General features: G+C 40.4%; 1 protein-coding gene across 1 annotated transcript in view; it reads left to right on the top strand.

Annotated features, from left to right (window-relative positions):
• Positions 1–12,299, top strand: part of MKI67 (marker of proliferation Ki-67) — a 21,138-nt gene that overhangs the window by 2,929 nt on the left and 5,910 nt on the right. Inside the window, exons 6-14 of the mRNA XM_009998281.1 lie at positions 2,463–2,798; positions 2,867–4,129; positions 4,428–4,666; positions 5,401–5,824; positions 7,887–8,002; positions 8,194–8,365; positions 8,454–8,588; positions 9,310–10,526; positions 11,854–11,929. Of these exons, the coding sequence (XP_009996583.1) occupies positions 2,463–2,798; positions 2,867–4,129; positions 4,428–4,666; positions 5,401–5,824; positions 7,887–8,002; positions 8,194–8,365; positions 8,454–8,588; positions 9,310–10,526; positions 11,854–11,929 (3,978 nt within the window). The remainder of the gene's footprint in view (positions 1–2,462; positions 2,799–2,866; positions 4,130–4,427; positions 4,667–5,400; positions 5,825–7,886; positions 8,003–8,193; positions 8,366–8,453; positions 8,589–9,309; positions 10,527–11,853; positions 11,930–12,299) is intronic.

Genomic DNA, 12,299 nt, shown 5'->3' with positions numbered 1-12,299 from the left:
AATTATACAAACAAACTCCAGGATCTAAAAGTCTTCATGCTTCAGGTTGGTACCCATTTTATGAAACATCTTAAGACTCTCCAGACTGTGGGCAGTACACCTTGTTATGTCAGTGTACTGTCTCATCATGCTTAGATACTGTCATTTTCCAAAGCCAAATCCTGCCAGAAGAAATCAGTTTAATTTCAAATGGACATTAACAGTTAGCCTGGAATTGTCAAAATCCATATGTAATGCTTGAGGTGATTTGTGCAAATGCAGTGTTTGAAGATCATAGCTAAGAAGGGAGTTCAATAAAGAAGGGAGTTGAGTACACCAGTTTTGCCAATGCAATGCACTAATAGAGTGAACTGGCAGGTGAAACAATTGTCCGCTCCATTTTACTTATCAGCAGCATCTGGTACATCATGGCACATTCACTTTTTTGTGGTTAATATTAAAATTTCTGTTCTGTGCTGACCAAACAGTACAGCTGGATCCCTTTGGGCAAATACTGAGTTACCTCGTGTATTCTTCCCTAATAAGACACTGGAACAGGTATCATTTTGGGGATACATAGCAAGGCTTAATTGTACCGATTGAAACAGTTTACAATGGCTGTTTCATGTAGGCCTAGTAAAAATCTAGACCACAGACTGGTTAAATGCCAGGCCTTCACCTTCTCATCCTTGTTAAGTAATGCAAATTTTAATGGGAAGTGACAAGATTTGTCAGATGGATGCTATTTATCTACAGGCAGGTTTGATTTTTGTGACAAACGTTTGTCTCGGTGCAGAACACTCGGCATGTTTGCAAGCGTTACCATTTCACTGGGGGGTTGTGAGCACATCTCTAGTCATAGGAATCCGGTGACAGGTTCCCCCACACCGTCCTGCAATACAACAGTCACTTCACTGTTCTGTCACTTGGAACAGCTTGTCAGTTTGTGTTGTGAGCTGATATTGGGGGGCTACCAGGTTGTCAGGTGCTTCTGTGACTTCCTTTCCCCCATGTGGAGGGGTTTGTGAATAAGCCCGAGGGTCACACGTGGTCTCACCTCTCACGGAGGAACAGCCACTTCGGGACCATGTTTTAGAGTGATAGATAGAATGCACTCCCCACCACACTCAAATTGCTGCTGAGACCAATGTTTACTTCAGGAATTAATTGGTTTATTAAGGGTTAACACCAGCTGAAGGATGATGTTTAGGGAAAATATAACTAAATGGCTACCAGGGATATATATACATATATACAGTAAGAATGTGCTCTTTAGGGAGGTAATTGAAAAGGTACTGTGCTTTTCTCTCCAAGAGAGGGTTGAGGACCAAAGGGAGGAGGGAAGAAGACCGACATCAGTCCTCCTTAAGAAGTCACTCTGTGTGTGCAAGTATGAGGAGAGGAGTGTGTGTGTGTGTGGCGGTTCCTTAGTTGGTCACCCATCCTTTCTGTCCCTGTTGTTTTGGTTTTAGTTGTCCTTGAGTAGCAAGTCTGTTTTAGTCTGTTAGCTGGCAATAATCAGGAGAAGGCCTTTGCTGGCTTAAAAGGCATTTTGTTTAGACTTACGTGAGGAAGAACAGTTTCCCACAGCTTGGTAAAAAATAATACTGGTGTACGTGTCTGTGGTTGGGTAAAAGCTTCACAGAAAAGATCTGATTTCCTGGTCTTACCCATGTCTCTCCTTCCCCTCTTCCACCCCTTTTTCCCTTTGCTGGGAGATAATTGGCAGCTTTTCCATGTATGTCAGGACTCTGCCTTCATCTTCACATGCTTTATTTCTCATCATGATTAAGGAAAGTCAGCATGTATCAACATTTGTATCTACAAAAGATACATCAGACCTTGTAGATGTATGAAAGTACACAAGGTCACAGCTTGTGGCCAGAGAAGGCTCCTCTTACCAGATGAGCTCTGCTAGCTGGTGTGTGCCCCTCATGTGAAAGGCCAAGTGGAACATCCTGCCTCCAGCCTCCTTGGATGCACTCTGCAGGTTGCAGTGGGGTGGCAGCACATGTGCAGTAACTTGCTGTCTCACCTGGGAAGTGGTGGCTTTGCTTTATTGTCTGGCTTTACCCTAAGGAAGCACTGCCACACTTCATGCAATGCATGCAAACCCCTGCCAAAAACCAGGCTGAACTGTGGCAAGCCCAACTAAATGGTTGGGTAATTCTGTGTTTCCATATTTGTCTTGTGGCAGCCCTGGAAAAAGGTGTCCATGAGCCATTGATTCAGAAGAAAAATAGAATCATGAAGTACCAAATACCTTACCTGAATATGGAATAAATTCCAGATTACAATTGAAAATATACATCAAACATTTCAATAGTAGTGCTTCTATTATGAGAGAAATTGTTATTGATAACAGAACTTTATTCACAGTATCCTAGACTCTGGTAGATTGTCTTAGGAGGGAAAAGGAAGGAATATTTATCTGTATCTGAATCTGTTGCTTTTTGTTGTGCTTTGTTTTTTTTCCTTTGTAGATAATGCTGAGCGTGAAGAAAACAAAGGCAATGAAAATAAACAAAGTACAGAGGAAAGTATTTCCAAAGCTTTACCTGTCAAACTACAAACACCCAAATCTTCATGCAAAATCCAGCAATCTACTAAAATACAATATGAAAAGTCTCCTTTTAGTCAGCTGTATGACAAACTGAAGCATGACTTTCAAGTGAAAAAATCTCAACGAGGTGCAAAAGAAGATGGAAAGAGCGTTGTGCTAGAACCAAGTGCTCAGATTTTGTCATCCAGATGTGGTTGTGCTCTGGGAAGCCTGATGAAAGAAAAAGAAATAGGTAGAAGTGAAAATACTGAAGCAGGTAAAGTAACAGATGTCATCATTTCAGAATTTAACCGGTTCTCACCTGTGGGAAGTTCTGCCAAGAAGAGTTTTACGCAAAAGAAGATGGAAAGAGTGTTGTGCTAGAACAAATTGCTCAGATTTTGTCATCCAGATGTGGTTGTGCTCTGGGAAGCCTGATGAAAGAAAAAGAAATAGGTAGAAGTGAAAATACTGAAGCAGGTAAAGTAACAGATGTCATCATTTCAGAATTTAACCGGTTCTCACCTGTGGGAAGTTCTGCCAAGAAGAGTTTTACCAGAACTCCTCGAGTTTCTGTCTCAAGATATATTAGTAAAATGAATCACTTGCAAGGACTTAAGGAACTAAGTACAGCAGGGGAATCTACAGGGACTGAAGATCCAACCAAACCCAGTGCACAGAATGGTGGAAATGCAGCATTTTCCCTGAGGCAGTGCTCCATTGAACGCCTGGACTGTCCGGATATAGTGAAAATCTACAGCTCTGCACTAACAGCAGATAAACCAGGACAAACAACAGACATAACAAATGCTTCTGAAGCAGAGAAATATGTTCTGTCTGAACCAGCACCCAGAAGGAAGAGTCCTCGTTCTCATTTTGTATCACCTTCCAAAGAACCTAGAGGAGTGGCTCCTGGAAATCCTGATACTCCAAAAACTGGACAACGTATGTCATTCAAACGTAAGTCTTTTTCAGGAGCTTTAGCTGAAGGTCAAAGAGAAGATGCAGTCTGCAGAAATGATGGCCTCCAAGAACCACCTTTGGCAGAAAAATGCTTAAAACAAAGGCGAAATAGTACACTGCACACACCAGGAAAGCCTGTAAAAGAAGATGTGCTGAAAGCAACTTGTGATCAGGCAAACCTTGCTAACTCAAAAGATGGACATCCTGAAACTCCTGCCTCTAACTCCAAGAGTCCCAGAAGAAACAGCAGGCGAAGTAAAGAATTAGCAAACAAAAGTGTCCTTTCAGAGACACTGGCTTCAGATGAGGTAACATCAAAAGTGGCATCTCCTGCTAGTCAGAAATCTGGCTCTGGAAGAAAGAGGGGCAGGCCAAGGACCTCTGGACTGCCAGCTGAAAAAACATTGGAGACAAGTGCTGTTGCAGAGCATGACAACAAGAGTACAGCCAGAGAAGAGAGTGGAAGTCATGAGGAGCTGCCCATAAAGGGGGATCATCAGACACAGCATTTGGAAGATCCCAGCATTACAAGACCTCATAGATTGTCCTCAAAGAGAAGGTCTTCTGGTAGTGCTACTGAACTGAAAGACAATGAGACTGTCACAGAAATTGGTATTTCTGGCCCACTGGCTGAGGAAGAATCAGGTAAATATATTTAATCCTCTCCCTCATTGTTTTTATAAGAATTTTTTCACTTGCATAAAATACAGAACTCGTTGCTGACATAACAGCTCTAAAATATTTATCATGGCGTTATATAGACAATAAAAATACACAAGATGTGAAAAAGTTTACCCAATTGAGTCTATTTTGCTTGAAGGTAAGTTGCCTTCTGATATGTTTCTGACTTTAAAGTGCATGAGTAAGCACTGCTTTCTGTGCTGGTTAAAATATTGATTTGGATTCTGTGATATATAGAAATATTTTCAATTCTTACTTTTAGGCAAGAGAAAAAGGGTATCCCAGAAGAGGAAGAGTGGTGATTTGCTACTTCAGTCTTCGGGGAAAAGAAAGAGGGTGTCCTTTGGTGGTCACCTGAGTCCAGAACTTTTTGATAAAAGTTTGCCTCCCAACTCCCCCCTTAAAAAAGGAGCAATTCCTGCCAGGCTCAGCTTGCCCTATGGAAACTCACCACGTGCTGTTCTGAAAAAAGTTCAGGGCCTGAAGCACTTTGCAGTCCAGGTAAGTGTTGAGACTAACCAAGTGCCTAAGATAATGGGAACAGATTTTATAAATTCTAAGACTTCTAAAAATTAATGAGCAATTAGTAATAAACCTTGTTAGATCTATGTTGGGAAGTGGAAATTGTAATTCATTGCAAATTAAAAAGATATTTGAAAGAATCACATTTAAATGGGCATTTTCTTCTCCACTGTAGGAAGGGGCTCACCTTACCATTTAGATCTACCTTTCTACAGGAGATGTGTGTTTATTTACCTCACATCTATTGCTCATTCTCGTGCATATGCAGGAGTATGTTTCTGCATGTTTGTGTTTAGCACCAGTGTTTAAAAGTTGCAGTTTACCATAAATAACAGAAAACAGAACAGTAGTTTGTTGGCAAACTGTGCCAGCTGCTGCCACATGGGTTGGCTAGAAGCTTGAAAACATTTGCTGTTGATTTAAACCACTGAAAATGCGTGTAATGTAATTGTTGTGAACAAAACTTTTGAATGAAGTGGAATCATAAGTTCACTTAACTTATTCAATTGAATTTGCATGTGTCTTTTGAGACTGCTTTGACATTTTAAACTTGTTACAAGTTTGTTTTCAGAGAATACCTTTAAAGGCTTTTGCAAATGATCTGATGATATTTTATATTGTTGTATTTACTTGCCAGATGCAGACGAGCATTTGCAGCTCAGTCATATCTAGTCACATTTTAGCTTTATGTATTTTTTTCTTTTTTCTACCAGGAACTTTCTGAACATTTGCAGAAGAAAAAAATGTCACCAAAAAAAATATTAGCCCAGAAGTCCCCAGCTGCCTCATCTCCCTCCTCTGGGAAGGCAAGACCTGAATTTCCTTTGGGCTCTCCAGCACCTTTTGCAAAAGGACGTTACTCTGTTGCTCGTATCACGACCCCATCTCCAATTGCAGAAGAGAAGGAGGCTGGTGCAGATGCTGTGAATGCAAAGGAGAGAAACAGTGCCCGAGTGAAGACACCCAAATCTTCTAATGTTAACCAAGATGATAAAACCTTTTCAGTGGCTACACCTGACAAATTAACCAGAAGTGCACAACTTGCTTTGAAGGCCACTCCCACGAAGAGGAGGAGCGGGGCCGTAGCAGCTATTAATGCAAAAAGAAGAAGTGGTGCCTCTAGTGCCAATTTGCTAGGTTTGTTTCAGCAGCTAATTTTTAATATGATTTTTCCTTCTTTAAAATACAGGACCAAAACTGAAGAAGGCCTATTATTTTGTTATGCAGAGGCCACCAAATGATCTTCTGATGGTGGTTGGACTTGCTGTGAACCACTGTGACTGCAAAGTGTTACATTTTCTCATATTCATAAAGCATATTACTAAAGTATGAATAACCCTGTATCTAAAGCAAAAATCTTCTTGTTCAGAAGTTGAAAAATGCTAGAAATAAGGTTCTCTTTCCAAGTTTAGTTGCAGTAGTGATCATCCAAGTCCTTCGAGTTCAAGTAGTACTGAACTAAATAAAAGTTTGTCAGTTTTATCAATTTCATTTGAAAACCTGCACTGTCTAAGCAGTTGAGCTTCAGTTTGGGTTTCGTGCCTTGTTTTTATACACAATTCACAACATTTGTGCATGGACTGGATTGCCCTGAACTGCTGACAGTTATATATAACATACATAACGAAAAATAGGATAACTGGGTGTCATTTGGAATATTTTGGAAGTTGAACTGTTGTATTTAAACATTGAACACTGGTTTGAGGTAGTTTTTACAGCATCAGAAGCATTGATAGGAGAACCCTGGCTCATGACATTTTTATCTTTGAGGAAACTTACAGATAAAGTGTCTTTGTCATCTGTTTTCATAAATTGACTTAATTTTGACACTTTCAAATTTAAAGTTTCCCACTAACACCACCAGTCACCCAGGGATGTTGATTACTCTTTACTGTCTCCATTGTTTGTTTATGGTTTTGAACAACATACTACACAATGTCCCAATGATGGGACATTATTATGATCATTATTATTATTACATGATGAGATAAAATCACAATACTTCCTGATTATTACAGCTGGAAGTGGCATTATTCTTCTAGTGAAATAATTAGGTTATTTTTTTCAGTGGTTTTGGTGGCTCTGTCCATTTTCATGGCACCAGAACACTTAAAAAAACCATACCTTTTTTCACCACCTCTCTGAAATGTGTAAGTCGTTTTTGATATCAGTGCAGCAGTTTCTTCTTGAATATGAAAAGCACACCATAGTTCTTATTAATTTTGGGTGTCTACTTTGCATCCAAATTAAAACTGTGTTTCCAATGCTTTTTCAGGTAATTTTTTGCATCCTTGGCATTTTTCTGCCTATTCTGATTACCCTAGCAATGACAGCTTCTGAAAGTTTTTTATTTACAGACTTTCCCCAACTTGCACAGCAATTCTGACAAGAGAATAGCATCCTTCAGGAACAGCATTCCCCTATTTTTTTTTAACAAAAAACCCACAATTGTTTCTTTTATAGGATGCTTGTCTTCTCATAGCCTATTTCTCAAGTAAACAGGGCAGATGTCCTTCCACCTTACAGCTTCGTTTATTCCAGAGCTGTAACCAATTCCCCTATTCTTCTGAACAGAGAATGATGATGTGGTAAAGATAACCTTGCTTTAGGAATTTTCAGAGTATGTTATAGGGAGAAGGTGATATAAGAAAAAGAAAATAGGGAATATCTGTGTAGATCTAAGTGCTGTAAGCAGTATAAATAAGTGATTTCTTGGCTACAACATTCCTTGGGAGGTGGTGAAAAAGAAAAGCTGGATATGTTTTGCTGAGAAGCCATTCCTCTGATGTTGAAATCTCTTGCCCCACCAGGGAAAAGTTCCAGTATAATGAAGGAGACTGAAGGGCTTCTGGCAAGTTTCTATTGGGAAAAATTATTTCCCTACAAATAGAGAGGACACAATTGGATCAGCCCTCAGTTCTAGGATCTAACATCTGTTTGACACTGTGTGAAGCTTTTTGTTGTTGTTTTTTGGTGGAAATGGCCATGTCAGGTAATTGGGCCCTTGATCAACTTCAGCTGAAATTGAGTCTTCCAACTGAAAGCGTTTCATAAGGCACTTAGGTATAGGTGTTGTCTGATGACACCATAAGGACTTCCTTGTGTCTGACTGCAGCAAATCTGCTGGAATAAAATCAAATCATGAAATTCCCTTTATACAGCTGAGAATTAAAATGGTTATTTCTCTTTTTCTTTCTAGTTGCAAAATCTTGGGCAGAAGTGGTAAAATCAGGTGTTGCAAGACCACAGTCAAAGGCTGTTAAAAGAAGTGTCCGAAAAAGAAGACCCCTCAAGAAGACAACTCGGGCACCAAAGGTATTCCTTTTTGTTTCTGCACAACCACAAAACAGCTTGTAGGTGTTCTGCTACAGAACCTGGAAGCTGGTGAGCTTTTAGCATGATACCAAGTGTTGATGTCTTTGTCACAGTTCATAAGAAATACAGATTTTGCGTAAAAGGGATCTTTGGTTACTAACAATTTTATTTTTTTTTTCCTTCTTGTTCAGACTCCAGAAAAAAAAATCAAAGGTCACATCAGTACAGGTCATGCAGAGTCACCTGATACAATAGTTGTAGGTAGAGCTTATGCCACCAGAGTAAGAACAACTGGACAGGTGCCTAAAGTGGTAAAAAATCCTGTCTTGAAGTTAAACAGGAATATGGATGAAAGTTTCACAGGTAAGTTTTTAAAGGCTGTAGCTCACTTTGCCAGTTGTGTAGTTCTTCTGTCAAAGCATATCCTCATTTCTCTGAATATAATTTATAGGAATGACTGAAATGTTCCAAACTCCAGAAAATAAGAGTGGGAATACGTTCTCTTTGGCCACTGTTGAGAAGACTGATTCTACACCAACGTGTAATGCAGTGGATATTTCTGAGTTGCAGACTCCTGAGGAATCTGGTATGTTTTGTTACCTGAAAAGAAAGGAAATGTTTAGGTATATTTAGAGGTAGAAGTGTGTCCGCTGCTTGAGACAGTGTGTAGTCTAAGCCTGAGCAGACCTGATGTTTTGAGATAGAACATCTGGCAACATGAGGAAAAGGGACTGATAAGGTGCTTAATCACTTGAAGAGGTTTCCTAAGGAAGTGGTCAGGGCACCAAGTCTGCCAGAGTCCAAGGAATGTCTGGAGAACACTAGTTCTTATGGTTTAGTTTTAGGCAGACCTGTGAGGAGCAGGGAGTTGAACTCTGATCCTTATGGGTCTATTCCAAATTGTGCTATTCTATGATACAAATTTTACAAAAATATCTTGTAATTTATTTTTTCTTGTCAGAAAAGTCAAATGTATGTTCTTTAGTGTGCAGATTTCTGATTTGTGGCTGGTATTGCTTCAGAGCACAGAAGAAATTGCAATTAAAAACTTGCACCACTGGAAATTTTTGGGACAACAGAAAACTTTCACATCAGAGTAAATAGGAAAGAATAGTTAATTTTTATAGACAATTATTAAAATTTATGCTCTGTCTTGTAGAAGCTAATTATCAAGGCAATTGTTGATGCACATTTTTGGAAGGCTCCAGATGTTTGAATCCATTTTACTTAGTTATACAGCAATTAGAATGCTTGGATTTTCTGCTGAATTCTTTTTGCAAATTACATCAATCTGCTGCTTGTTTCAGGAGAGATGATGGTGTCACCATTAAATAGTTCAGATGCTGCAGAACAGGAACAAGATAGTCCAAGCATTTATCACTTACTGAGAGAGAACGAGTCTCTCAAGTCTATGTTTGATGCAGTATCCACAAAAACTCCTGAAAAAAGAAAAACTATGCTGGAAGAAATTGGTAGTGGGGATAGTTTGTCAAGAATTCCAGAAAAAGAAGCATCTCAAATGATGTCAAGAAGAAAAAGGAGGACTTCAAAACAGAAGTTGGAGCCAGCTGAGGTCATGTCAGGCACTAAGCAGCTTTTAAGGACCCCAGAGCAAAGACCGGAACTGGTAAAGGCCTTATCAGGCATCAAGCAGCTCGTGAAGACCCCAAAGCAGAAGCCAGAGCCTGTTGAGGTCCTATCAGGCATCAAGCAGCTCATGAAGACTCCAAAGCAGAAGCCAGAACCTGTTGAGGTCCTATCAGGCATCAAGCAGCTCATGAAGACCCCAAAGCAGAAGCCAGAGCCTGTTGAGGTCCTATCAGGCATCAAGCAGCTCATGAAGACTCCAAAGCAGAAGCCAGAGCCTGTTGAGGTCCTATCAGGCATCAAGCAGCTCATGAAGACCCCAAAGCAGAAGCCAGAGACTGTTGAGGTCCTATCAGGCATCAAGCAGCTCATGAAGACCCCAAAGCAAAAGCCAGAGCCTGTTGAGGTCCTATCAGGCATCAAGCAGCTCATGAAGACCCCAAAGCAGAAGCCAGAGCCTGTTGAGGTCCTGTCAGGCATCAAGCAGCTCATGAAGACCCCAAAGCAAAAGCCAGAGCCTGTTGAGGTCCTGTCAGGCACAAAGCAGCTATTTAGAACCCCACAGCAAGAGCTGGGAGCTGTTACAGATGAACTTGCCTTTAGAAGACTGCAGAAAACTCCAGTGCAAGAAAAGGAAGCAGTAAAAGATGTAGCAGGTGTTACTTTCATCAAGAGAACTCCAAGGGTGAAGTCTCAACCAGTAGAAGACATGGTTGGGGTCAGCCGTATTTTCAAGACACCAAAGGAAAAGGTTGAACCCATAGAAGATATGTTTGGTATTAGTAGACTAGTGAAGACTCCAAGAGAAAAGTATCAAGCAGTGGATGATTTTGTGGGTCTGCAAAGACTCCTGGCAGAACCCAGGCAGAAATGTTCTGATTCTGAAGTGGACTATGGTGGAGTCACAGAGATGTTTGGTACACCAGAGGAAACAAAGGTAAAATACTTTCATTTAACTTTTGGAAGGAATGGATTTAGTCTTTGAAGCCTGTGGTTAGAATGAATCCTTAGGCCTCTTAGATCCTCCTTCAAGTGTTCTTCATAAGATTTATTCTCTAGGCCCTTCACCAGCTTTGTTGCCCTCCTCTGTACTCGCTCCAGCACCTCAAGATCTCTCTTGAATTGAGGTGCCCAAAACTGGACGCAACACTCCAGGTGTGGCCTCACCAGTGCTGAGTACAGGGGGACAATCACCTCTCTACTTCTGCTGGTCACACTATTTCTAATACAGGCCAGGATGCCATTGGCTTTCTTGGCCACCTGGGCACACTGCTGGCTCGTGTTCAGCTGCTTGTCGATTAGAAGCCCCAGGTCCTTTTCTGCCAGACAAGTTCCAGCCACACCTCCCCTAGCCTGGAGCGTTGCCTGGGGTTGTTGTGGCCCAAGTGCAGGACCCAGACAGAGGTTAATACACATTGCAATCTGAAAACTTTTTCTCTGATAATCTGTTCCTGTTCTTTTTAAAGCACCCTTCAAATTGCTTACATCAAATCCTTTCTCAGCCTTCCTTTTCATAAGCAAGGTGTATGCTTGGCTGCTTTTTTTTTCTTTTTTTTTTTGTACAGCTGCTTGATACCCTATAGGTTAAATTTTAAGCTGCTTTTCTTTAAGCATTTGACAAAACATGTTCTTGTGTGATCAGCTAATTGCTCACTGTGCCCCCAAGCCTTTCGTGACTTCCTGGATGGATGCCTCTTCCATAAAGATGGTTTTATCACTGTGCATTGGCCTGTGCTAATGCTACTTTTCTTTGAAGGAATGTTACTGAGGTTGCTCTGGGTTACCATTCCAACCTTATAATTCACAGCTTCATCACTTGTCATTTGTGAATTTTATTAGTACTGATTTTTACATTCATTCTCAGATCCACTGGTAAAATGTTGAGTATCCCTGGGCCTAGAGCTCACCCGTGTAAACCACAAAATACTGGAATGATTTGGCTGCAATCCCCCAAACCTCTTGAGCACTCATTTGGACACTTCTCAACCAATTCAAAAAATACTTTTAAAAAATTCTGTGTACTCCTTGTTGTCTTTCACTTTAAGAACTGCTACACTGGCTCAGATGGCAAGTATTAAGTTTTATGTATTTATTGCTAATATCAAATACACAGATACAGTTACAAAACTTTTATTTCATTTTTGGAGAGAAGTGGTTGACAAGACTTTTTTCAGCTATTACTGTACATTAATTTTGTACAGGTTAACTCCATTATTTCTTGTCCTGTCAGACATGCATTTATTGATTTTTGTTTATTCCCTTAGGTCAGATCAGTAAGTGTTATGGATTCTAAGCCAGAAGACAGTGCATCTCCTTCTACACATTCCAATCAAAAACACGGTAGGTACAAATATATTTGCTTGATCTAGAGGAAAAAATTATTAAGTTATCATGAAGTTTAAAAGAAAATTAAAAAATAGTGCAAAGTGTGGATAGTTCAGGGAATTTGTTCAGTTCTCCCTGGTGAGCACCAGGTGTTGGAATTCTCTTGGTGTAGAAGTAACAGTGTAGTAGCTTTTAGGTGTGGTGAAGCTGGCATCTCCAAACATGCCACTAAAAAACCTGATGTTAAGATCTCCACTTAGAATCATCTTTCCCTGCAAAAACTTTCTGTCACAGTTTGACTCTGGATCAGCAACTAAACCAGTGACAACAGTGCTCACCATCCTCTCCCACACAGGTAGGGGAAGGAGAGAGAGAACAAGGAGCG

This window comes from Chaetura pelagica, unplaced genomic scaffold (genome assembly GCF_000747805.2).
Source record: "Chaetura pelagica isolate M959 unplaced genomic scaffold, ChaPel_1.0 scaffold365, whole genome shotgun sequence".
NCBI classification, from domain to species: Eukaryota; Metazoa; Chordata; class Aves; order Apodiformes; family Apodidae; genus Chaetura; species Chaetura pelagica.
Note: the sequence above shows the minus strand (reverse complement) of the source record. Positions and strands in the feature narration are given on the sequence as shown.